Here is a 26,715-nt window from a genome sequence, read left to right on the forward strand (position 1 = left end):
GTGTTTTCTTGAAGACCCCCAGGCACGGTGCCTCCACCACCTCCCTGGGCAGCCCATTCCAATGCCAATCACTCTCTCTGTGAAGAACTTCTTCCTAACATCCAGCCTATACCTACCCTGGCACAACTTGAGTCTGTGTCCCCTTGTTCTATTGTTGGTTACCTGGGAGAAGAGGCCACCCCCCACCTGGCTACAATGCCCCTTCAGGTAGTTGTAGACAGTAATAAGATCACCCCTGAGCCTCCTCTTCTCCAGGCTAAACAGGCCCAGCTCCCTCAACCTCTCCTCATAGGATTTGTGCTCCAGGCCCCTCACCAGCTTTGTTGCCCTCATCTAATTGCAGACAGTTGTTGACATGGATTTATTCATTTCCTGTTGTTTCAAGAGTGGGTCAATAACAATAATTGAAGCACAGAAAGATCTATTAATACTGTTAAATGAGTTATACAGAGCATTTTTTTTTTTACATTTCTCTTGAAACTTGGTTTATGGAAAAGCTTTTATTTGAAATCCTGTAATTAAGTTTTTTTTGTTAGAATTTACAGTAATAAAACTATTACTAGGTTGTGGAGTCTCCTTCTCTGGAGCCTTTCAAGGCCTGTCTGGATGTGTTCCTCTGTGATCTGTGTTAGACAGCATTGTCCTGCTCTGGCAGGGGGGTTGGACTGGATGATCTCCTTGGGTCCCTTCCAACCCCTAACATCCTGTGAACCCCTAACATCCTTGTTCTGTAAGAAATGACCTTGTTTTAATCATCACCATCATTTTACCCTCACTCTTCTTTAGTGTGAGATACATTTGTCCTTAATACTTTAAGAAAGATTTGCACAGAGTAGTGTAGGAGACAACCTGATGAAAATGTGTGTAACAGAAATGCTGTCTGCACTGTTTCACTTATGTAATCCTGGGAAGAAAGAGAAAAATGTGAAGGATGGAAAAACTGAAGAATTTCCCTTTCCTTACAGGCCTATCATGGCCACCATCAAGCTCTGGAGGTGCTGGTACAGTCACTGCTGGACCTTGATGTAAGGAATAACAATGGAAGGACACCACTGGATCTTGCTGCCTTTAAGGGACACGTGGAATGTGTAGATGTGCTCATTAATCAGGGAGCATCAATTTTGGTGAAAGATTATGTTGTTAAGAGGACCCCAATACATGCTGCAGGTATGTGCTGACTGCTAAGCCCTGAAGTTCTGCCTTGTGAAGTGGATCATCTCTTGTGTTTAGAAGTCTCTATCATTAATATCTCAATTATATATTTTATATATATTTAGATATTAAATATCATTATATAGAGAGATAGATATTATATATCATTATATATTAACATATCTATTTCATTGATATATACTAAGAACTAGTATTTAAGAATAGATGGTGATGTTTAAGTTATATGCTATGGTGAAAACCATGTAACAATGTATTTGTAAGTAGAAACCAGTATTAACCCATAAGTAATTGTAGCTCAAGGACCTCTCTGGAAGGCCACACTGACCTTGACCATTCAACTAGCTAGGCTAGCTCTGTGGACAGGTGTCACTGACACGCTCCCATTTCTCTCCTCATCTTTCATGCAGCCCAAACTGTAGCCCCAAATTTAGATATTGTGAATTGTGTTGCTGTCTTGGCAGTAAAATACTTCTAAAAATGACTGGAGGCTTGGAGAATTTTGTCAGTTTGAAATGAGACAACAAAACCTTGGGATTTTGCCAAGGGTTTAAATGACTTGAGCATATTCATAGTAATAGTAGTCCTTTGCAATATTGTCCCTCTGTTTCCTAGAATTCTATAAACCTAAGTCTGATATCCATACTAGATGCTTATGTTTTTTCCCCTCTCTTTGCAAATGGGCTGATTTAAAGTCACATTTATAGCTATAGTGTTCTAGAAATGTTGCAGTCAAAAGAGCACTGTGTACAACACATCATCATTCTAATCACTTCATTTGTTACCCCTGACTACAAGCTGTAGTTTTCTGTTTGATCTAGCTGCTCCTAACTTGTGTTAGTGTTTCTGTCAGCCAGAGAAGCATGAATTGTCACTCTTCTCCTGTGGACTGAATGCAGCAGCTGTATGGCAGAAATAATTTCCTCTCCAACAAGCAATCGTTTTTCTTTCATGACTTCCACTTAAATGCAATTTCTCAATTTTTCACTTACTTCCTTTTTTTTTCAATCTAAACTGGTTGGTGAATTACTTCTGTGCATTACATTTCCTTCCTCTCTTCCTAAATGTCATTTCAGTTATGAAATTACTATGCCCATGCTACGGTTGATAGCAAAATCAATTTATGATGGACTAGGTTTGTGTTTACCTGTGCTGTAAAACAAGCCAAAAGTTATGCTGATTACTGTGTTTAGTTATTCCTCTTGTGAATGTTGTATAAGCATGTATGCTAATTATGGTTAATATATGCAACATCATTTATCTGTAGAAGAGACAAGTATCTGTTGGCATCTGTTTGAATCAGTTACTTTTAATACTACCTGCCTGGGTGCCTGATTCATGAAAGAATTTTGTAGTATCCATCATTTTAGTTTTTCATTTCAGTTACAGAAGTGGGAGCTCTGCACAGTATGGGCTCTCTGGCAGGGGAGCTGTGCACAGTGTGGGCTCTCTGGCAGGGGAGCTGTGTACAGTGTGGGCTCTCTGGCAGGGGAGCTGTGCACAGTGTGGGCTCTCTGGCAGGGGAGCTGTGTACAGTGTGGGCTCTCTGGCAGGGGGAGCTGTGCACAGTGTGGGCTCTCTGGCAGGGGAGCTGTGTACAGTGTGGGCTCTCTGGCAGGGGGAGCTCTGCACAGTATGGGCTCTCTGGCAGGGGAGCTGTGTACAGTGTGGGCTCTCTGGCAGGGGAGCTGTGTACAGTGTGGGCTCTCTGGCAGGGGGAGCTGTGTACAGTGTGGGCTCTCTGGCAGGGGGAGCTGTGTACAGTGTGGGCTCTCTGGCAGGGGAGCTCTGCACAGTGTGGGCTCTCTGGCAGGGGAGCTGTGTACAGTGTGGGCTCTCTGGCAGGGGGAGCTGTGCACAGTGTGGGCTCTCTGGCAGGGGGAGCTGTGTACAGTGTGGGCTCTCTGGCAGGGGAGCTGTGTACAGTGTGGGCTCTCTGGCAGGGGAGCTGTGTACAGTGTGGGCTCTCTGGCAGGGGGAGCTGTGTACAGTGTGGGCTCTCTGGCAGGGGAGCTGTGTACAGTGTGGGCTCTCTGGCAGGGGAGCTGTGCACAGTGTGGGCTCTCTGGCAGGGGAGCTGTGTACAGTGTGGGCTCTCTGGCAGGGGAGCTGTGCACAGTGTGGGCTCTCTGGCAGGGGAGCTGTGTACAGTGTGGGCTCTCTGGCAGGGGGAGCTGTGCACAGTGTGGGCTGTCTGGCAGGGGAGCTGTGTACAGTGTGGGCTCTCTGGCAGGGGAGCTGTGCACAGTGTGGGCTCTCTGGCAGGGGAGCTGTGCACAGTGTGGGCTCTCTGGCAGGGGAGCTCTGCACAGTGTGGGCTCTCTGGCAGGGGAGCTGTGTACAGTGTGGGCTCTCTTGCAGGGGAGCTCTGCACAGTGTGGGCTCTCTGGCAGGGGAGCTGTGTACAGTGTGGGCTCTCTGGCAGGGGGAGCTGTGTACAGTGTGGGCCCTCAAGCTAATGGCCTCTGAGCAGGTTGCCATTCTGTTGGGGCTGTGTACCCCAAGGCAATGGATGTAACACTTGTGGGTTTGTGTTTTTCAGCTACAAACGGTCACTCCGAATGCCTAAGGCTATTGATAGGGAATGCAGAACCGCAGAATGCAGTGGACATTCAAGATGGAAATGGCCAGTGAGTTTAAACCATGCAACCTTGTGCTTTTCACCTTGTCCTAAACTGAAATCTTTGGTTTTCAATTTACTTGAAAGGGAGATGATATTTGAGTAGGGGAAACATGAGTCTATTTTGCAATAAATAATGCTGGTGTTGAAAAATGGCTTTGTTCTTTTGGGAGGGAACTAATATGCATCTTTTTGCCCAAATGCTAAATAACCCCACCCTGATTCTGGTAATTTAATCAGGACTTCTGATTTAGGGGATAGTAAATTGTGTTTCTTGACTCTATGCAAGCAATTATGTATAGCATACTCAGTGTGAAGGTAGATCACTGATGGTGTGAATTTTACCAGCATTGTTCTGAAGGGTAGTAGTGATTATATTTCAGCTGACTGCTGGTGTACTGAATTTCCATGGAGGTTTCCCTTTCTCACTCTTTGCCTAGGACTCCTCTCATGCTGTCTGTTCTCAATGGGCACACCGACTGCGTTTATTCACTCCTTAACAAAGGAGCCAACGTTGATGCCAAAGATAAGTGGGGAAGGACGGCATTACACAGAGGGGTAAGAAAACCTTCTGTCTTCTCCAGTTTTATACATAGTAACTTCAAATACAAACGTAGTATCTAGGGGTAATGAATTCCTCACTATTCTCATCTTGCCCTTCTTAGATTTTGTGGCTTATTTGCTTTCAAAAGGTTAGCTGTGGCATGTTTGCTATGTGCCCTGACTATTGTTTTAGACTTAAAAAAATCTCTTTTTTCCCCCTTAGTATTTTCTTCTTTTCTCCCTCCCCCTTTTCTCCCTCCCCCTTTTCTCCCTCCCCCTTTTCTCCCTCCCCCTTTTCTCCCTCCCCCTTTTCTCCCTCCCCCTTTTCTCCCTCCCCCTTTTCTCCCTCCCCCTTTTCTCCCTCCCCCTTTTCTCCCTCCCCCTTTTCTCCCTCCCCCTTTTCTCCCTCCCCCTTTTCTCCCTCCCCCTTTTCTCCCTCCCCCTTTTCTCCCTCCCCCTTTTCTCCCTCCCCCTTTTCTCCCTCCCCCTTTTCTCCCTCCCCCTTTTCTCCCTCCCTCCCCCATTTTTCCTCCCCTGTGAAATGTTGACTGGAGAGGTCCCAGAGCAAAGGTTTTTGTTACTGAATGGGGGTAGTGTTAATGTGAGGAAGAAAAGTGGTATGTGCTGTATGCTGATGTTTTGGGACTTTCTGCAGTAGTCTTTAGCTGATAAGGCAGATGAATGAGCCCTAGAGTTTTGCAGTTCTTTTGGTGTTATTCCAAGACACTGTTGTCAACAATATTAAAATGCACAGCTGTTTTTTCCACCAGAATGGCTGTTTCCAGGAATAGAAATAACTGTGCTTATTTTGTTATTATTTATATGTAAGAAATTGCCTGAAGTTTGCTTGCTGCAGTTACACACCTTGGCTTAAATACATTAATACTTGCAAAGTTGCTGTTTTCTGTCCCTGACAGGCAGTTACTGGACATGAGGAGTGTGTGGAAGCATTGCTTCAACATGGTGCTAAGTCCTTATTAAGAGACTGTAGGGGGAGAACCCCTATACACTTGTCAGCTGCATGTGGACACATAGGTGTTCTAGGAGCTCTCCTGCAGTCAGCTACATCTGTGGAGGCAGTACCTGCAATAGCAGACAATCATGGCTATACATCACTGCATTGGGCCTGCTATAATGGTAAGATGCTTTAAAGTTAAAGTCTAAATGTGTGTGTGTGTTAATCATAAATTTGCTTTGGTTGGAAAAGACCTTTAGGATCAAGTCCAACCATTATTTAACTGTACCACGTCCCTCAGCACCACATCTGTGCATCTTCTAATCATCTCCAGAGATGGGGGTTCAACCACCTCTCTGAGAAGCCTCTTCCAGTGTTTAATAACTCTCTCAGTGAAGAAGCTTCCTGCAATATCCAATCAAGACCTCTGCTGGTGCAACTTGAGGCTGTTTTTCTCTTGTCCTGCCACTTGCTCCTCCCTAATAACAACCAACCACCACCTTGATACAACCTTCCTTCAGGTAGTTACAAAGAGGCAGGTCTCCCCTCAGCCATTTTTTTTCTCAGGTTTGAGTAACCCCAGGCCTCTCAGTCACTCTTCATTAGACTTGTTCTCCAGGCCCTTCACCAGGTTCTCTGAACCTGCTCCAGCACCTCAATGTCTTATAGAGAGGGCATCAGAATTGAACATGTTACTCATGAACAGGGGAACAATCACTTCTCTGGTCTTGCTCATCACACTATCTCTGCTACAGGCCAGGAAGCTGCTGGCCTTCTTGGCCACCTGGGCATGCTGCTGATTTGCCTTTGCCCAGCTGTTGAGCGACACTCCCAGGTCTTTCTCTGCTGGGTAGCTTTCCAGCCACTCCTCCCCAAGCCTTTTGCATTGCATGGGACACAAGTGTGCAGGACCTGGCACCTGGCCTTGTTGAATCTCATACAGTGAGCCTTGGCCCATTGATCCAGCCTGTCCAGAGCCCTCTCTAGAGGCTTCCTACCCTTGAGCAGCTCAGCACTCACTTTTGACTTCATGTCATCTGCAAAAGTATTCACAGAGCACTCAATCCCCTCATCCAGATCACTGATAAAAACATGAAAGAGAACTTCCCAGTACTGAGCCTTGGAGTACACTACTAGTGGCCAGCCTCCAACTGGATTTAACTCCATTCACTACCACTCTTAGGGCCCAGCCATGCAGCCAGTTCTTTAACCAGTGCAGTGCCCACCCATTCAAGCCAGGAGCAGCCAGTTTGTTTAGGAAAATGCTGTAGGAAACAGTGTCAGAGGCTTTACTCAAGTCCAGGTAAACAGCATCCACAGCCTTTCCCTCATCATTAAGTGGGTCACCTTATCAGAGAAGGAGATCAGGTTGGTTAAGCAGCACCTGCCTTTAATAAATCTGTGCTGGCTGGGCCTGATCACCTGGCTGTCATGTACATGCTGCATAATAGCACTCAATATGATCTGTTCCACAACCTTTCCTGGCACAGAGGTCAGACTGGCAGGCTTGTGGTACCCCAGATGACCTTTCTGGCCTTTCTTGTAGACTGGTGCCACCGAGGCAGAAGTTATTGCTGGTGATGGGGAAATTTAGGCTGGAGGTGAGGAGAAAGTTCTTCACTGAGAGAGTCATTGGACACTGGAATGGGCTGCCCGGGGAGGTGGTGGAGTCGCCATCCCTGGAGCTATTCAAGGCAGGATTGGATGTGACACTTGGTGCCATGGTCTGGCCTTGAGCTCTGTGGTAAAGGGTTGGACTTGATGATCTGTGAGGTCTCTTCCAACCTTGGTGATTCTGTGATGAAAGAAACAAAGCCTGTCCTCTTGCAGTTTGTGTTAGCCAGCATGACATGTCTTTTACTGTAACCTGTAAGTAGACCTTTTCCTGTTTGTGGTTTGTTTGGGTTTTCTTTTTTTAATACCTGACTTCTACATTTGCTTTAGGTCATGACAGTTGTGTAGAGCTTCTCCTGGAACAGGAAGTTTTCCAGAAAATGGAAGGGAATTCTTTCAGCCCGTTGCATTGTGCTGTGTAAGGAAGTACAAAATTATTCTTCAAAGCTTTTCTTGCTGTATTAACAAAGGATTTATCATTCTGTAAATAACAGCCTTTTTAATTCATTGTAGGATAAATGACAATGAAGGTGCTGCAGAAATGTTAATTGATACACTAGGTGCTGGTATTGTAAATTCAACAGACTCAAAAGGAAGGTAAGAATGTGAATGCACAGTGGAAGAATGTTTATGATGTAGCAGAGTGGCTCTGCTGGATTCTGCAGTCATTTGGGTTTTGTATTTGCTAAACCTGATTTCCTCTTCCCTGGTGTTTTTAATCTTGGAATGTTTCTTTTATTACTGCTAGAAATTTAGACTTTTTAAAATGTGATTCAGTACACTTCAGTTGACTTCATATAGGCAGTTTTGAGCATGTTTTAAATTGCATCACTTTGTGGGTCATATTTTATGGCTCTTTTCTTTCTGCTGAATCACTTTGTTTCTCTGTTGTAAACTGTATCGAGGGAGTTACTTGAAACTCAGAGGTGACTTTCCGAAGGCAGCAGTCACAACTCCAGCAATACTGGTTTGAAATCATCAGTGAGAGGAACTGCTTAGACTTGTACCTGCAGGATCACAATCAGGATGGCTCTTTGAATACAGTAGAAAGCACAGCTGAACATGGCTGTATTGTCTTTTGATCTGTTGTAGAACTCCTCTTCATGCAGCAGCTTTTACAGATCACGTTGAGTGTCTACAGCTTCTGCTCAGTCACAATGCTCAAGTAAATGCTGTAGATTCTTCTGGGAAAACACCTCTAATGATGGCTGCAGAAAATGGACAGACAAATACAGTTGGTAAAGAGAAAGCTTTATGTATTTCTGCTTGTTAATCTTACTGTGGGTAAAGTTGCCTTACAGTTAATGTTCTTGGAGATGTACTGTGTCAAAATTATGTCTCTACTTTGCACAAATGAATGCCTTAAGATTTTAAGGAATATGCTTTTAGTTAATACAGATCTTTATTTCCCCAGAGGTGCTGGTTAGCAGTGCTAAAGCTGATCTGACTTTGCAAGACAGTTCTAAGAACACAGCACTCCATTTGGCTTGCAGCAAGGTGTGTGCATAGTCTGACTTAGCAGTGCTGAACTTTGTGTTTTCAAGCACTGTTAGCAAGTGCTAACTTGTTACTTTGACAGGCATTCAAAGCAGTTTTTGAAGAATATTTGTTATGTGACATATGTTTGTTCTATATTTAGGGTCATGAAACTAGTGCCTTGTTAATACTGGAGAAGATTACAGATAGAAACCTCATCAATGCCACCAATGCAGCCTTGCAAACGTAGGTATCAGCTGTGAGTGTGTTTTAGAGACGAGCTTTGGTGTGCATCCTGCTCCTGAAGTGGCATCTTTTTTCAGATTGATTGAAACTGAATTGCTTAATAGGTATCAAGAGCTGATCTGACTTGAAGTCACTGATGTTTTGCTCAGACTGAAAATTCTCATTTTGGTTGAGTGAAAGGGATGATAAATAAGTCTTACAGGGAATTCTGTGTGGAATTACTGCACTCCACTGAGATTACCTGTAAACCCATACTGTCAGGTTGGCCTATTAAAATGAGTCTTCTGCATGTTTTTTTTTCCCCTTATAGAATGTGGTATAGACAATGTTTAACACCTGATACAAGGTTCTGTGCATGAATCGTTAAACTGTTTTAATAATGCTGTTGGAGACCATTTAGGATAAAAAAAAACACTGTAATTTGTAAGCAACCCAAATACTTCTCTAGCCTTACCTGCTTTCTGGAATCTGGCAAGTGCCAACCCCTACACTTCTTCCAGCTATTTCTAGAGATCTGCTTGAACATAAGGAGATAGTAAGAATTTTTCCTCTGCTCTTGCTGCTCACTGTGGTTCACCTCAGGCAACGTGAAATAATTAGTAAGCAGGAAAGGGCAAACTGACTGCCTCATTTCTGACTTGAAGCAGGAATGTCTTGAGAGAAGAAAAAGCAAAATGGGAAGAGATGGGAAGAAGAATGGGAAAGTATGCTACCACAGGCTCATGTAATCCCACCCACATGTCTTGGCTCATATTCTGATCAAGAGATGTCATGCAGAAAAATAGGCACATACACCTCCATGAACCAATTCTGAAAACTTGCTGCACTTGATAAAGATATAAGTAGGATATTTGAGGTAAACCTACACTTTTCTTGATGAAGTCACAACAAAACATGGTTAAAGTTAATAGTTGGAGCTTTTGAGAAGAAGAAATCTCTGTTTTTCTTGCTTTGTGCATCATGCTGTAAATTGGTAGGATTTTTCTCTAGTCACAGTGGAATATAGTGGCTTCTACAGACAGAATGATAAAGTGCTTCTACATTTGTCATGGTGGTGTCAGGTCAACCACTGGACTCAGTGATCTTTTCCAACTGAAATGATGCTGTGATTGCATCTCCTATAAGCATTTACATGCAGTAACATCTGACTGCCATTCTGCTCTTGGTGGTATAAGGATCACTGCCAGCGATACGCAGTAACTCTCAGATGTGACATTATCGGTTACAAGGCTTCAGTGAAGGATTAATCAACAAGAGGGTAGTAGATGTTTCTATCTTTGTAACATGGTAAAGTTCATAAGCAGGCACAGCATTCCTACTGTTTGGGGTGTGGTGCCATAAAGAGCACTATAGTTACTGTCCAGTTTCTTTGCAATAAGAGATTTGCTGCTGTTCTCATTTTAGTTATTACATCTGCAACCTTTATGTAACGTGTGGGTAACGTACAATTATAACTACTTCAATAATCATTCGACTAGGTGCAAGCTACCTATCTTACTATCTTGTTCTGAGGTTTATTTAAGAGTTTGTTTGTCTTCACAGACCTCTGCATGTTGCTGCTCGGAATGGACTAACGGTTGTAGTTCAAGAGCTTTTAGGGAAGGGAGCAAGTGTACTTGCTGTAGATGAAAATGGTAAGAAAAGTTTAACTTTGTTTCTCTATAAGCAACTGTGTTTTTAAACTTGGATCACTGTAAAGCAAGAAGTCATTGGGATTTCCATATAAGCCTTGCAGTAGGTTCCCCAAGGGAAAACATGTGTTGGTGAGGTCGTTTCAGCAAGACAGCAGAACTGTAAGGAGAGTGAACATTCAGAACATTTCAGGTTACAACAAAGAATTATGTGGTTTACATTTGTAGTTTTGTTAATGTATATTCTATAAATACACTAGCTTTGGCATACATAAAAAGGTCATAAAACCATAATGCTCAAAGTAAAATACAGCTTGCAGCTGTTAAGCAGCTGGATTGAATTGCCATTCCTTTTGTCACAGTAAGTATATTCTGGTGTTAGCATTGAAGGGCGAGTGCAAATTACAGATCTCATTTACCGGTCTCAAGCTTCTGGCTCTTTAGTGGGTTTTGGCACACTGAAGTAAGAAAAAGTAGCTGCATTACCACAGAATAAATCCTATACCTTGTACAAACAAAAGAGAATTAGATCTGTTGAATTCTTATTTACATATTTTCGTGTAAGACATCTGTGGTCCTCTGAAGCTGTGCTTTGAAAAACACGAGAGCCTGCTGCTCTTACGCCATACTCTGGTGTTTCTTAAGTGAAAGCAGTAGCTGGGAGGTGGGGCTTGCTGTTTGCTTTTTTTTTGTTTGCTTGTTCTTTCCAGAAGGGATGTGCCTAATTAATAGTTCTAAATATATTTCCAGTTTGGAAAGCTTTCCCTGCCTTAGTGTTTACTGTGTCACTCGCTGTATGTATCTCAGACTGTGCTGCTTAAAGTGACATGGGTGATTTAAAGATCATTCCTTGACTAAAACAGGGGCCAGGAGTAGCTGCTGAAGGCAACTCCATAAAATCACAAGATTGGAAAACATATCTTTTTGATCCCTGTTTCACATCACACATGTGCTACCTGGAGATGTTTGTATTTCTCTGGGCTTTTTCTGTGCAGTCAGCCAGTCCCTTGCCAGGGTGGCTCTTTGGCATAACAGAGAAAAGCATCCGTGTAGAAGTCACAGTTCTCTGGCAGCCTAACTGCAACATAATAAAACTTCTTCATTCTGCTCATGATTGAATTTTAAGATAACTCTGAGTGCTGATCTTGTTCCTTACTGTGGTTCTTTTCTTTCTAACAGCAGTTACTTTATGAAATTTATTTTGAGAATATTCATAATGGAATCTATTTTTTTTTTCCTGTTGGATAAATGTGCCAGCTTGAAGTACAGTATGTGCAAAGCAAGAAATACTTTGGAGTCCTGAGAGAGCAAGAGAATTTTTCATGGGGTTGGGTTGATCCATCTATTTCACTTGTCACTGTAAATTTCCTTAACTCCTAGAAGTATTAGTCTGTCAGCAGGCTTGCTAAAGCTGTTTTACAGGTCTTCTTGATTTCCATAGTGTACATTTTATATTCAAAGGAAAAGCTGGCAGTAGTGCTAGCCAGGTTCTGCTTTAGCTCAAAAAGCTGATGGTAGCATTTTCTGGTAGAGTATGTAAGTCTTTCTAAGGAAAAACAAAACAGAAACACACACCTGTTTAGTTCTATTAAAGTGGAAAATATAGGAGGAACTTGGATTTTATTTTTATTGTTTTGTGGGATTGCAGAACTGTCAGAGTTGGAAGGGACCCCAAGGGTCATCTAGTTCCCACCCCCCTGCCATTGGCAGGGACACCCTCTGCTAGATCAAGTTGCCCAGAGCCAACTGCTTAGCAAAGGAGACTGAAGAATTGGGTGCTGGAGTATTTTGCATCAGAACTTTGACATCCTCCTGCTTCAGCAGAGCTCATAAGTACAGTCCTGTTCTGTGCAAGCTTGGCATTTCAGGTAGAATTAGATGAAATTGGAGGCAAAGTCTTAGTATTTTATAGGAAATGTGTCTTGATATATAGAATATGTAACCATCAGAACCTCAGCTGGTATGGAGTGGTGGTCTCCTTTCTGCCTTTGAAGTTTGTAGAAACATAGAATGGTTTAGGTTGGAAGGGACCTCAAGGATCATCCAGTTCCAAACCCCTGCCATAGGCAGGGACACCTCCCACTAGAACAGGTCACTCAGAGCTTCATCTAACCTGGCCTTGAACACCTCCAGACAGGGAGCAGCCACAACCTCCCTGGGCAACCTGTGCCAGTGTCTCACCACCCTCACTGTAAAGAACCCTCTCCTAACATCTAGTTTGACTCTCCCCTCTGCCAGTTTAAACCCATCACTCCTCATCCTGTCATTACAGTTGTCCTGTTCTATAGAGGCTGCATTGACTTTTTTTACAAGCACTCTCTAGTTCTATTTATAGCTGTGTAAAACTACTTTTTAGTCCTGCTGTTGTATCTGGGCTACAGAAAATGACTGAAAAACATAAGCTTTGGGGAAAAAATATTATTGCTCCAATTCTGAGTGTTTCAGTTTATAAATAATTTTTTTTTTTTATCATAGAATCAACCAGGTTGGAAGAGACCTCCAAAATCATCCAGTCCAACCTAGCATTCAGCCCTAGCCAGTCAACCAGACCATGGCACTAAGTACCTCAGCCAGGCTTTGCTTCAACACCTCCAGGGACAGCAACTCCACCACCTCCCTGGGCAGCCCATTCCAATGCCAATCACTCTCTCTGCCAACAGCTTCCTCCTAACATCCAGCCTGTACTTGCCCTGGCACAACTTGAGACTGTGTCCCCTTGTTCTGTTGATAGTGCCATGGTCTAGTTGATTTGACAGGGTTGGGTGCTAGGTTGGACTGGATGGTCTTGGAGGCCTCTTGCAACCTGGTTGATTCTATGGTTTTGTTTCAGAGCATGTCTTCATGTGCTGAGCTTACTATCAGAGATACTAATTTTGGGAAAAGCTTCACCCTCTTAGTTCTCAAAAAATTAAATGCACTAAATTAACTGTCTGGAATAGTTGCCAGAAGAAGTCATGCTGAGGGTTCATTCTCAGTTCTGTATCAGTTCCCCTCAAATCTTTCTGTGTTTTTCCTGTGTTTCCCCAGGTGTCTTAATGAAACTTTGCCATCACTCCCATCTACAAAAAGTCTGCTGCATTTTGCATTACTTTTGCAAGTTTACCTCTCTTAAGTTACTGTCTTTTTCTTTCACTTGACACCAGCTGAAGTTTATTTTTGGTTGCTCAACCAACTTAACAAGTGGGGGTTTGGCTTGCTTTAAGGTTTTTGCCCCCACTATTTGACTTGCTAGGCTAGCTGAATTTCCTGGTGCCAGCTGTCATGTTTGTCACATGCATGTGTTACTGTGGTGCACAGTAGTGAGAGGAGGCATTCTCTTTCAAACTCCTTATTTTAAAGAAAAAAAAAGAATGGAGAAAGGAAAAAAAAATGTTTAGTTCTTTTCCAAGCCTTTCTTTACTCATATTCTAGTTTATTTTGGAGACTTCCACTTTTTTCTTGTCAATGCTTCTCAGATGACTCATGCCTCATGCCTCAGATGACTTTCACAGAATCACAGAAACATTCAGGTTGGAAAAGACTCTTGGGATCACCAAGTCCAACTACTAACCCTACTCTACAAGGTTCACCCTGAACCATATGTGCTGGGTTAGGAACTGGCTGGAGGGCCAGACCCAGAGAGTGGTGGTGAATGGAGCCACATCCAGCTGGTGGCCAGTCACTAGTGGTGTCCCTCAGGGATCAGTGCTGGGCCCCATCCTCTTTAACATCTTCATAGATGATCTGGATGAGGACATGGAGTCAGTCATCAGCAAGTTTGCAGATGACACCAAGCTGGGGGCAGATGTGGCTGGGTTGGAGGGCAGAAGGGCTCTGCAGCGGGACCTTGACTGCCTGCACAGATGGGCAGAGTCCAAGGGGATGGGGTTCAATAGCTCCAAGTGCAGAGTGCTGCACTTTGGCCACAACAACTCCATGCAGAGATACAGGCTGGGGTTGAAGTGGCTGGAGAGCAGCCAGACAGAGAGGGATCTGGGGGTGCTGGTTGATACCCGCCTGAACATGAGCCAGCAGTGTGCCCAGGTGGCCAAGAGAGCCAGTGGCATCCTGGCCTGCATCAGCAATGGTGTGGTCAGCAGGAGCAGGGAGGTCATTCTGCCCCTGTACTCTGCACTGGTTAGACCACACCTTGAGTGCTGTGTTCAGTTCTGGGCCCCCCAGTTTAGGAGGGACATTGAGATGCTTGAGCGTGTCCAGAGAAGGGCAACGAGGCTGGGGAGAGGCCTTGAGCACAGCCCTACGAGGAGAGGCTGAGGGAGCTGGGATTGGTTAGCCTGGAGAAGAGGAGGCTCAGGGCAGACCTTATTGCTGTCTATAACTACCTGAGGGGAGGTTGTGGCCAGGAGGAGGTTGCTCTCTTCTCTCAGGTGGCCAGCACCAGAACAAGAGGACACAGCCTCAGGCTGCACCAGGGGAAATTTAGGCTGGAGGTGAGGAGAAAGTTCTTCCCTGAGAGAGTCATTGGACACTGGAATGGGCTGCCCGGGGAGGTGGTGGAGTCGCCGTCCCTGGAGCTGTTCAAGGCAGGATTGGACGTGGCACTTGGTGCCATGGTCTGGCCTTGAGCTCTGTGGTAAAGGGTTGGACTTGATGATCTATGAGGTCTCTTCCAACCCTGATGATACTGTGATATCCTGCAGCAGCAGATACAACCAACCTTTAAACACACCCAGGGGTGGTGGCTCAGCCTCCTCCCTGGGCAGCCACTCTTTCCATGGATTTTTTTTTTCCTAATGTCCAGTCTACACTGACCCAGTTGCAGCTTGAGGCCATTCCCTCTTGTTCTGTCACTAATTGCCTCTGAGAAGAGACCAGCACCAGGCTCTCCACAGCATCCTCTCAGGTAGCTGTAGACAGCAATGAGGTCTCCCCTCAACCTCCTCTTTTCCAAACAGCCCCAGCTGCCTCAGTCACTCTTCGTAAGCCCTTCCCCAGCTTTGTTGCTCTCCTCTGCACTCGCTCCAGCACCTCCATATTCCTCTTGTAACCAGGTGCCCAAAACTGAACAACTGAACACAATACTCGAGATGTGGCCTTACCAGAGCCAAGTACAAGGGGACAATCACTTCCCCTACTCCTGCTGGGCACAGCATTTCTAATACAAGCCAGGACGCCATTGGCTTTTTTGGCCACCTGGGCACACTGCTTGCTCATAGTCTTTCCCAAGACTAAGAATTCATTCTGTTATCTTAAGAACTGTCTTTGCACTGACCATATGAATAAACCTCTGATTTTCCTGTAGACTGCTTCACAGAAGCTTTCAGAAGAGGGAGCAGTGCTGCATATGGGCAGAAGGAGTCCTGATCTTAAGTCTGTGCCCACCACTTAGTCTCTTTTCTCTTGTGTGAGGAAGCTGTTTCACTTACTCTACTTCTGTTGTCCTGGCTCTAAATGCAGACAGTGATTTATTTTCTTTTTTTTGCCATGGAAGCTTACAGAAATACAAGCACAGGTTATGGGAAGCCTTAGATGAGAATGCAGTAAGAGCACTTCAGTGGAGTTAATACGTTTACCAACACCTAATTAAAACAACATTTCAAGTATTTACCCCTGCAGTTATTTAAGAGACATAAAAATATAACTTGTTCTTCTGATTTTAAAGTAGACAAAAAACCCAAGTGGTGGAGGATGCAGATGTGCTGCTTTTCTGTTGCAAGTAGTTCACATTCCTGTGTCCAAGGCAAAGATAAAACTGCTATTTTATTCCCAGTTATGAAAGCCAGAAGCTTCAGATCTACAATGAAATATTTGTATGAATACTGTTTGTAGAGAACTTTTAAAAGAAGCAAGTGATCTGTTTAATCTTTACTGTTTTTATGACCAACTGGGACACTCAAAGGTAGATGGTGACTGCTCGTTTTTCTTCTTTGAGCCTTTTTCACCTCATGTTAGTGAAAGAAATGGTGTTGAGTATGACCAGCTTGAATAAACTCACCTTGTGTCATCTTGCCTTCATACAATCTCCAGCAACTGTAGATATTAAATGGTGTGCGTTCGAGTATCAATGCTGAGCCTTCTGTTCTGCCTGACGTGCCTGAAATGCAGACTTTGTCCAAGCCTAGCAAGCTCTGGCCCGTGCTTCTGAATACTCTCAAAATGTATCTCTCCTGCAGACTGTCACTGTTAACTCTGAGGTGTTTAAGTGCTGTGGTACCTTACTAACAATGACACCATCTGCTGCGCTGCACTTCTGCACGGCCCTATCGCATGGTCAGCTGGTGCGTTTTGTGCTTGAATTCTCTGTTTCCTTGGGTCGTACGCTCCTTTGGGCAGGGACTGTTGTCTTTACTGTCTTCCAAGCATCAAGCACGAGGTCTGTTTGAGCCAATAATAATTCAACTGCAAGATTGTCTGTCCCCCCCTGCTTGCTGTTATTTTCCATGATGTGCCTACTTGTTTAAAACTGTGCAGTTGTACGACGTGGTAACCACTCCTGAGCTCCAGCCTAACACTTGCCCTGGATCTGCTTCTGTGATAGAGATGATTCCTTAGTAGTGGAAACTCTTGCTGGTAGAACAAACATTGCCTTGTTTCTGGGCCTTCCTAAGGTCTAGATAGCCCTCTGTTGTTTAAAATTCCTCGTGTGCTTTTTACCTGGTTATTGTACACCTTGAAGTTGTGGAGTTGGGGGTAGTGCAGGACTTCAGACTTCCAAATGTACCTGAACATGACTCTTCCTGTTCAGCTTATCATGGGAATGTCTACTTGCATGCACTAAGAGATACTGTGAAGGTGCTACAAGGTGATCTGAACACCTGCTTCTGTGTGGAGCTGAGTAGAAGGATTTTGGTCTTGGCAGCAGAAGTAGCAGTTATCTGTGGTGGTACTTGTGACTGCCCTGCTCCTAGAGCTGCTGTTGTCACTACTGGTTGCAGTGGCTCCATGTGGTAGATACACCCTGAGAGCTGTGCCAAATCTTATCCTCGGGCACCTTGCTGAATGATTATGGCTAAAGCCCAAGACAGGACCAGTGCTTGGACCTTCACTAAAGAGAGTTTGAAGCATTTCCAGTAGATGGGCAGGGAGCAAGCTGCAAAAGGAGAAATGTTGGAGGATTGTTAGAGACACAGTTAGCCAGAAGAGATTTTACAGCTGTGACCCCAACCACAAATCTGACTTGACTGTCCTCCTGCGTTTTGGAGTTACTGCAGTAGCATTGCCTGGCAGAAGGAGCTTCACCAGGCCAGTTGGGAAACTTGAGAGGTGTAGCTTTTGTCTGCAACCTTAGTCTGCTAACCTAGCTGGTATTTCCTCAAACTTCTGTGGGTTTCTTAATTGATATCCCCCAGATAAAAGTCAGACAGTAGCTTTATAGATCATATTTCTGTATATTCTAATAAATTATAGGTTGGTTGCAATTGTGTACTCTGCCCTTTCAACTCGCTGCTCTTGAGGCTTTAGCAAGCTTCTTACTGAGACAGGAGAGTCTTATTAAGATAACTCTGTGATGAACAGCTGCATGAAAGCTTTGGGGTGAAGAAATATTTAAGCTGTAGTTTCTGCAGTGGCTCTCTAGTGAACGCCTTTGTGCATCACCGTTGGCTGCCATTAGTTGTCTCTTCACAGCCAGGTGACTTTCTCACCATTTCCAAAGCCAGGCTTTTCTCTCTGACCTAGAGTGTCTTGAGTGTGCTTAACGAAGCAGTTACATCTCATTTCCAAAGCTCACTAACTTCTGGCTGTGTTTTTGCAACCCAAAGGCCGAAAAATTCTATTTGATAACGCATTTCATGTGTTTGGGGGTTTTAAGTGGTGCAGAACTAAGTCAATACAAAGTACTTTTGCAGCTGAAAGCTTATAAGCTCTTGGAGGAAGGTTTACATTCTCTTTTGTTTTAAATGAAGGTTTTGGTTTTCTCTTGGCTTTCTAGGTTACACACCAGCTTTGGCCTGCGCACCCAATAAGGACGTGGCTGATTGCCTAGCTCTTATTCTGGCCACGATGATGCCTGTTTCATCCAGCAGCACCTTACCTTCCCTTACATTCAATGCCATTAATCATTACACCAACACCTCAAAAACTGTCACCTTCGATTCCCTGCCAATTATGAGGAGTGACCATAGCTCTTACTGTACTTTCAACAACATTGGCAGGGAAGGTGGCTACCCTTATACAGAAGAAGATGAACTCAATGACTCAGATTCTGAGACCTATTAGGAGCTGCGTTTTGTAGGTCTGGAGTGGACGCTCACGCTGGAAGGTCAGACTTGTGCTGTCACAAAGCTGTCACAAAAGAGGACAGACCTTGGAGAAGATGTTTGGTTTTTTTTTATTGTGGTTAACCTGTGAGACTCTAGGAGGATTTTTAAGAGCATATTTTGCAGAAGAAACATAAATTCTCAAATCAAGGACTTGGAATCCACCCGGGGGGGGAGGGGGAAAAAAAAGGAATGTCAAAACTCTTTTTATTTAACTGTGTTCTATTTTCTGTTGCTGGTGCCAGGAGTAATTTCTGCAGGCTGGGCAACCCTACTCGATGTAAATGAACACCACTCTTGTACAACACAAAGGATGCCAGACTTAAATATTATCAATGAAACTAAAACCATTTTGAAGGCAATAAATGAGTTTGGTACAGTAGGCATTGTTTGTGCTGCAAATTGCCAAAGGACCAAATAACTTAAAAGATTAATTTTTTTTTTTTTTCTTTTTAATGAAGTAGGTTATTGTGAAAACTGGAATAGGTTATCTGAGAAGTTGTTTCAACCAAACCTTAATTCCTTCTGGAAAAGAAAAGCTTAGATTTGGTTTTAAATGTTGATTATTTTCCTTTGCTTAATCATCCGAGAGCCTTCCGATGCTATAAAATGTATCACGAAAAGCAAGCAGATGTGCTTCAAAGTTCTGTTCTCTTTTTCTTTCAGGTGAAGTGAAAATGAAGTCTCATACTAAAATTAAACCAGCTAACGAGGTGAAGTCAGGGTGAAAAACAAATGTACAGTGTAATAAAGCAAGGGGAAGGGGCGGGAGACGCGGAAGGGAAGCAGGAATTGTTGCACAGGTTTAGGTGATCTCTTTTTTGAGTTCTTAGATGGAGGTTTTTATTTTTCCATTTAAAATTACACTAGTGACTTGGAAACTACAAAACCACATAACCAATCAAAACATCTTGGTAGCCCTCTCGTGACTGAGAGCTCTTGCCAGTCATTTCTCCACTTCCTTACATCATACGTTTGTATGTAAGATGCAAAGTTGTATATCCCCATCAGTTTTCGTTTTAAATCCTGGAGTGGCAAGGAGCAAGGGGTGTAGGGGGGTGGGGGTGGGGGAAGTGAATTTGAAAGTATATTTCCCTATTAGAGAAACAAGTACAGTGTTGGTCTGTGGGAGAAGCTGTGTACCTTTGTCGTGCTCCATTTAGAACATGAACAGCAGAAACAGGTCCCCTGTAATGTAGTTCAGGCTTGCCCAAATTTTTATTACTTCTTTCTTTTTTTCTTTTTATTTATAACAGACTACTGTGGGGGGTTTTATAATTGCCTGAAAACTGAAAAACTGACATAAGTAAGCTGAAGTTCTGTCTGTTAAATATGACTATTTCCTTAATTTGGCTCTGCTTTAACTATAACTGCTACTTACCAAGTGAATTTGTTTCTGTACATGCAAGGAATCCTTGCGTGTCCTGGTCAAGTACAAATAAATCACTGCAAACTGGTTTCAATTTTCCTTTTTAGCCTTTTTGTATTGTGAAACTGGAAACCTTTATGGTACTGTAAATTACCTGCTGATTTTCTGAACATGGTGTGGAAACACAGGACAATATTTTGATCTATTTGATAATTTGGTGGGGTTTTTGAAGAACTAATGAGCATGTACATAGAACTAGTGACTGCTTGAATACTGTATTTACCTGCACTCTTTCAGTACTTCAAGATTCCTGTATATTTTATGGAGTGTAATAAAACTCAAATGTGAGTTCTACTAATGAATAACTTTTGTATCTACTAAGCATTAATGACGAAGTTGCTTTTGTTGAACTGTTAGAATTTATAAAGTCTGCTTTGCAAAGGCTTTGCCAGCATTTTAATTCTGAAGCAAAGGTGAGATATTTCAATCTGAAGTCATTCCAAATGTTGAACTGCTTCGTTATGCCAGCATTTTAATTCTGAAGCAAAGGTGAGCTACTGGAATTTGAAGTCATTCCAAACATTGAACTACTTCATTATGCCAGCATTTTAATTCTGAAGCAAAGGTGAGCTATTCAAATCTGAAGTCATTCCAAATGTTGAACTGCTTCATTATGCCAGCATTTTAATTCTGAAGCAAAGGTGAGATATTTAGATCTGAAGTCATTCCAAATGTTGAACTGCTTCATTATGCCAGCATTTTAATTCTGAAGCAAAGGTGAGATATTTAGATCTGAAGTCATTCTAAATGTTGAACTGCTTCATTATGCCAGCATTTTAATTCTGAAACAAAAGTGAGCTATTGGAATTTGATGTCATTCTAAACATTGAACTGCTTCATTATGCCAGCATTTTAATTCTGAAGCAAAGGTGAGATATTTAAATCTGAAGTCATTCTAAATGTTGAACTACTTCGTTATTGCTGTAGGCTTCCTTTTAAATATTACTTAAGCATCTGTGCCTGTGTTCATTGTTTATATGCAGTATGTTTGTCTGTGAGGTGAATTAGATTGTGTCAGAGAGAGATGATGATTCCTGTACATGCTTCCTTCTGATTCTGTCAAGTATGGGGCTGTGTGGGAGTGATATAGGTGCCTCAGATGAGCATGCAGCAGCACTCAAACAATCCATGTTGGCCTGTCTTTGGAATCACTGCATCCACTTAACTACAGAGATTGAAGGAGCATGGACCTGTTTTCCTCAGAACCAGAATGCCAAGAAGCAGCCTGTAATTTAAAAGGTAACAACTGCATTTTTCTATTAACGAAACTCCAATTTTTGTTTCTTGAGAGGAGTTGTCAGCAGATGGTATTGTGCTAATTTGCCATTGGAATGGGCTGCCCAGGGAGGTGGTGGAGTTGCTGTCCCTGGAGGTGTTAAGAAGAGCCTGGCTGAGGCACTTAGTGCCCTAGTCTGGTTGATTGGATGGGGCTGGGTGATAGATTGGACTGGATTATCTTGGAGGTTTCTTCCAACCTGATTGATTCTATTACCTCAGTGGGTGGTGTCTGAGGCCAGTGGGCAGTTTATAGGAGGAGACAGTCCTGTCTTGAAAAATTAGCAGGATGACAAAGACTGAGCACTATGCTACTCATGGTCACTGTGTGCTAGGATGATGGAGGAGGGAAAATTCTAAAGGTATTGGTTTAAAAGTTAAAAGATTTGGATACAGAATATAGGCAAATGCAGAAAAAAGAGCTGCTGGACACCTTTGTTTCCTTGTGTCAGTCAGAAGTCATACCTCATCCATTTCATGACTGCTCATCTCTTGAGGGAGTAAACTTTGCTGCTGCATTAAGTTTCCATTCTTTTTAAATGTTGTGAACTCCTCAGAGCTAAAGTTCTGGAGGGTTGATCACAAACTGTTCATTCCTTTTAGGATTTCAGAGTTACATTATTTGTCTCAAATATCTCATCATTAGAACTTGTTGGCTGTAGATTGTAATTTGTATGTGTTTGATCCTATTGAAAGAAACAGAACAACACACAAACAGAAATACACACACACCTCCCTCCCCCCAAAAAAACAAACCCAAACAAACCCACAAAGAGAGCACATAAAAAACCCAACTCCAGCTGTCAGGATGGGTAGGACAGTTATTGTGCCTTGTGATAGTTTGGACTGCTAGCAGAATGTGTTGACATTCCACAAATGGCATGTTGTTCGTTCAGAAACCATGGGGCTGTGAGAGAACTCTCCCAATGAGAGGTGCCTTCTGTGAAGCAGTTAATGCTGTGTGTGGCTGGAGGGGTTCTGTGTTCACACTTCATTGCCAGAAAATTGTGTCAAAACAGTTTTGGGCTCCACTGTTTAAGAGGGACTGAGATCTGCTGGAGAGGGTCCAGCAGAAGGCTATGAGGATGATGAGGGGACTGGAGCACTGCCTGATGAAGAGAGGCTGAGGGAACTGGAGCTGTTTAGTCTGGAGAAGACTGAGAGGGGATCTAATAAATGTTTGTAAGTATCTGAAGGCTGGGGGCCAAGGTGGGGGGGGGGGACAGGCTCTGCCCACTGCTCCCTGGGATAGGACAAGGAGCAATGGGTGTAAGCTGCAGCACAGGAGGTTCCAGCTCAACACAAGGGGGAACTTCTTGACTGTAAGGGTCCCAGAGCGCTGGCACAGGCTGCCCAGAGAGGTTGTGGAGTCTCCTTCTCTGGAGCCTTTCCAGACCTGTCTGGATGTGTTCCTGTGTGCCCTGAGCTAGACTGTGTGGTCCTGCTCTGGCAGCAGAGCTTTTACCTAAGTTTTATGGAGTATCTCTAAAAAGGAGCATGAGATGTTATTTACAGATTCTTCAACCCAATAGTTCTGGGGTTGAGAGGATTTAGCCTTCCTGTCTTGCCCAGAAATGATGTCCATTTAATGGCAACAACTTCTGTAGTATTCCAGAATGACATAATTCTATTTCTAGTTTATCAAAAAGGAGAGAATGCTCATTAAACCCAGCTGGCTGGGAGAACACAAGTGGTGTGCTGATAGCCCCTTTATTACAGGGGGAAAAAAAGTGGTGACCTTTCTGTTTTAAGCATACAACAACTGTGTGAGAGGGTAAGTGCAGAGAGACCGTAAGCAACTGTGAACCCTTAACAAAGCACCGTTGTCTAGCACATACTTAGGAGAAGTTTTTTCATGTGCATGGCATTTTTAGCAGTGCTAAAGATGTCTGGGGGTGCCCATGCTGGGTAATTCCATGTTTGGGTCAGGGAAGTTCCAATCTTAAAAAGAGGAACCTAGATAAAAAGGATGTTTATAGAAACAGCAGTTCTAAGCACCACAGGATGTGCTCTTTGGCACAGTGTACCACAGGGTGAGGGAGGGAGCTCCATGGGCTTCCCCAGCAGCAGTTGGAAGAGCTGTAGGAGGAGTACCCTCCTCGTTTCCCACCACTGTCTGCTCTGTTACTCTGCTGAGGGTACAGACCTGTTTCCTAAAAGAAATTCCATCATGGTCTTGGTTAAAAAGCATTGGTGCCTAATAGCAATAATTCCTGATAATTCAGCCCCGGATGGAGTCAAACTAAATTGGTGCCTGATAACAATACTTCAGCCCTGGATGGAGTCAAACTAAATTGGTGCCTAATAGCAATAATTCCTGATAATTCAGCCCTGGATGGAGTCAAACTAAATTGGTGCCTAATAGCAATAATTCCTGATAATTCAGCCCTGGATGGAGTCAAACTAAATTGGTGCCTAATAGCAATAATTCCTGATAATTCAGCCCTGGATGGAGTCAAACTAAATTGGTGCCTAATAGCAATAATTCCTGATATTTCAGCCCTGGATGGAGTCAAACTAACAACCTTGGAGCTAAGAGCCTTGGAAATCTCTTAGTAAGCAGTTTGAACTTGAAACTCCACTTCCATAAGTCTCGATATAAGCTCAGCAAAATTAATCCCAGGAAGAACTAAGTCTATTTGAAGTTATTTTAACTTGGCCCAGCAAATTCATATAAAGCCTTAAATCCAGGACTGCCCAAGAGTTGTTGCCTCTTGCAGTAATTGTTCAATGATTTGTGATGACTTCCTTTATGATCCTTTAATATGCTGTGGAAGCTGATAGCACAGCTGGAGACAAATTCTTCCAGAATAGGGTTTAAAACATTTATTTTTAATGAATCTGTAACCATGACCTTCTGGCTAGGACAAGGTAAGAATTTCTAAAGATGGCTCTCCTTCACAGACTGAAATCTGAAGAGCTGAAACACAGCTCTCACATCTAGGCCTCTCCACTAGATGATAGAATCACAGAATCATAGAATCAGCCAGGCTGGAAGAGACCTCCAAGATCATCCAGGCCAACCTAGCACCCAGCCCTAGCCAGTCAACCAGACCATGGCACTAAGTGCCTCAGCCAGGCTTTTCTTGAAGACCTCAAGGGACGGTGACTCCACCACCTCCCTGGGCAGCCCATTCCAATGCCAATCACTCTCTCTGCCAACTTCCTCCTAACATCCAGCCTAGACCTCCCCCAGCACAACTTGAGACTGTGTCCCCTTGTTCTATTGCTGGTTGCCTGGGAGAAGAGACCAACCCCACCTGGCTACAGCCTCCCTTCAGGTAGTTGTAGACAGCAATGAGGTCACCCCTGAGCCTCCTCTTCTGCAGGCTGCACACCCCCAGCTCCCTCAGCCTCTCCTCATAGGGTTTGTGTTCCAGGCCCCTCACCAGCTTTGTTGCCCTTCTCTGGACACAAGCACCATGCATTAATGGGAAGTGGCAAGACAAATGGTTATTCTTAGAGAAAACAGCCTATTATTGTATTTAGAATGACCTGCAAACCTCATCACAAAAACCTCTTTTGTTTTACTGCTAAACAGGAGAAGCAAGTGCCTGGCTAGCTGTTGTAAATGCCACCCAAGCCCATGGTCTGGTCTATGTATCCCTCTCATACCTAGCATGAGGAAAAACTGTCTGAAATAGCAGCCTTGGAAAGAACGGTTCTCTCAGGTGCTCCATCAGCTAGAACCCAGGAAAAGGACAGGAGTAGTTTGGTTTCCCTTCTCTGGGGAAAAAGTAGTTACAGCTGTGACTAACATTTTCAAGCCATGGGCTTTTTCTACAGCTTGCCTCACAACTGAACATTTCTGATGGGGAAAGAAGGTCAATGTCCCTGCTTGCAGAAGGTGAAGATGCCTTGCAACACTTCCAAACCCAGTATCCTGGTCTCTTTAGCACTGATCCCTGTCTTTAAAGCAGTGTTCACATTTCCATTTTCCTAATGCTGTGTGTCATATTACATTAAGATAGACAAAGCTCCTTCCTTTCCATGCTGCAGTTTTCAAGCTAAGGTTGGAAAAGGAACATTGCAGTGTGTCACTATGTAACTGTACGTGACCTTCCAGTATCTGAAGGGGACCTACAGGAAAGCTGGGGAGGGACTGTTTTACAAGGTCTTGTAATGACAGGACAAGGAGTAATGGGTTTAAACTTGAAGAGGGGAGATTTAAACTAGATGTAGGAAGAAGTTCTTTACAGTGAGGTTGGTGAGACACTGGCACAGGTTGCTCAGGGAGGCTGTGGCTGCTCCCTCCCTGGAGGTGTTCACGGCCAGGTTGGATGAGGCCTTGAGCAATCTCTTCTAATGGGAGGTGTTTCTGCCTATGGCAGGGGTTTGGACCTGGATGATCCTTGAGATCTCTTCCAACCTAAACCATTCTATGATTCTATGTTTACAGATCAATAATACAGAATGTAAAGAGCCTTTCAAGGTGTCTGAGCATTGCTAATGTCACTAAGTGAAGGAGAAACCTTTTCTATCCTGTTTTTTTTTCATTAAGGTTGCAATAACCACAAATTCTGCTGTTCAGTTTCACCAGCCCCCACTTCTAAGCCTTATCCAATGACAGATGCATTGTCTGGGAGTTAACTTGGAAAGCTTAAGACACTGAGCATTTCAGATGTTCTTTTCATAGAATCATTTGCTCATAGAATCAACCAGGTTGGAGGAGACCTCCAAGATCATCCAATCCAACCTATCACACAGCCTTATCCAGTCAACTTTTATACTGAAAGCATAGATTTTAAAGCAGAATCTAAAGATTCACATCCTGTGTCATACATTTCCTATCCCTTGCCAAATGTTGTTCCTGTGGTTTGGTTTTGTTGCACTCGCAGATGGGAAGTGTTCAGGAAGCATCTGCTGAAGAGACAGTGGATGATGGGCTGCACTGCAGCGTGTTGTGAACTTGCCCAGGTGAGTGCCAGCCTTGCTGAAGGCTTCCACACTTCCCCACTAAATGGTATGTAGCTTCTCACGTGAACACCAGGTTGTTTGGAAACAGTGCATCAGAGCAATGCTGGGATTGCTGTTCTAGTGCAGGCTTCCAGAATCTGCTGATCAAGATAGGAGAACGCACTCCTAATCCACCTGCTCTTCTCAGGGAGGAACAGAGCAACGTCCCCATGCAAATGGTAAGACCAGAAGGTCTTGTTTTCTGTACTCTTGACATACTCACTGGTGCTGTGCAGTGCACTTGGCAAGTATCTCACAGATAAATGCCTTGTTTTTCTGTGTGTGACACCATTTACTTGTTTAGCCTAATTTACTACGCTGATAATGGTCTGCTGTGGAACTAAATCCACAACTATTTAGTGCGAGAGGACACATTCTCCAGTCTACAAAGTGAAGTGGGGAGGCTTAGCCAGAGAGCTGAAATTATCCAGCTGTTCATTGCTCTTTTCTTTTAGGCTTGGTCATATGGTAGTATAACCACAAGCACAAATAAGTACCACAAATGGGTTTTTGTTCTGCCCTCTATGTTCTGGAATTTGCGCAAGAACCCCGCTATGGGTGCCAAAGAATTAATGATTCCTAATAACCCTGTGGCAGGGTGG

At 43.7% G+C, this 26,715-nt stretch overlaps 1 protein-coding gene across 3 annotated transcripts in view; it reads left to right on the plus strand.

Annotated features, from left to right (window-relative positions):
* The window catches only part of ANKRD28 (ankyrin repeat domain 28), a 150,370-nt gene extending 131,892 nt beyond the window's left edge, over positions 1-18,478 (plus strand). For 2 of the 3 annotated variants that reach the window (XM_064167240.1, XM_064167239.1), the window contains exons 18-28: positions 966-1,167; positions 3,713-3,800; positions 4,231-4,348; positions 5,251-5,470; positions 7,233-7,320; positions 7,416-7,499; positions 7,995-8,140; positions 8,317-8,399; positions 8,542-8,624; positions 10,167-10,258; positions 18,126-18,478. In XM_064167240.1, coding sequence (XP_064023310.1) covers positions 966-1,167; positions 3,713-3,800; positions 4,231-4,348; positions 5,251-5,470; positions 7,233-7,320; positions 7,416-7,499; positions 7,995-8,140; positions 8,317-8,399; positions 8,542-8,624; positions 10,167-10,258; positions 18,126-18,412 — 1,491 coding nt within the window. In that variant the 3' untranslated portion in view covers positions 18,413-18,478. Of the gene's footprint in view, positions 1-965; positions 1,168-3,712; positions 3,801-4,230; positions 4,349-5,250; positions 5,471-7,232; positions 7,321-7,415; positions 7,500-7,994; positions 8,141-8,316; positions 8,400-8,541; positions 8,625-10,166; positions 10,259-16,368; positions 16,474-18,125 lie in introns of all 3 variants that reach the window. The other variant, XR_010307548.1, reaches the window with a different exon arrangement.
* The last annotated feature ends 8,237 nt before the right edge of the window (positions 18,479-26,715 follow it).

Source organism: Pogoniulus pusillus, chromosome 28 (assembly GCF_015220805.1).
Source record: "Pogoniulus pusillus isolate bPogPus1 chromosome 28, bPogPus1.pri, whole genome shotgun sequence".
In the NCBI taxonomy this organism is placed as follows: domain Eukaryota; kingdom Metazoa; phylum Chordata; class Aves; order Piciformes; family Lybiidae; genus Pogoniulus; species Pogoniulus pusillus.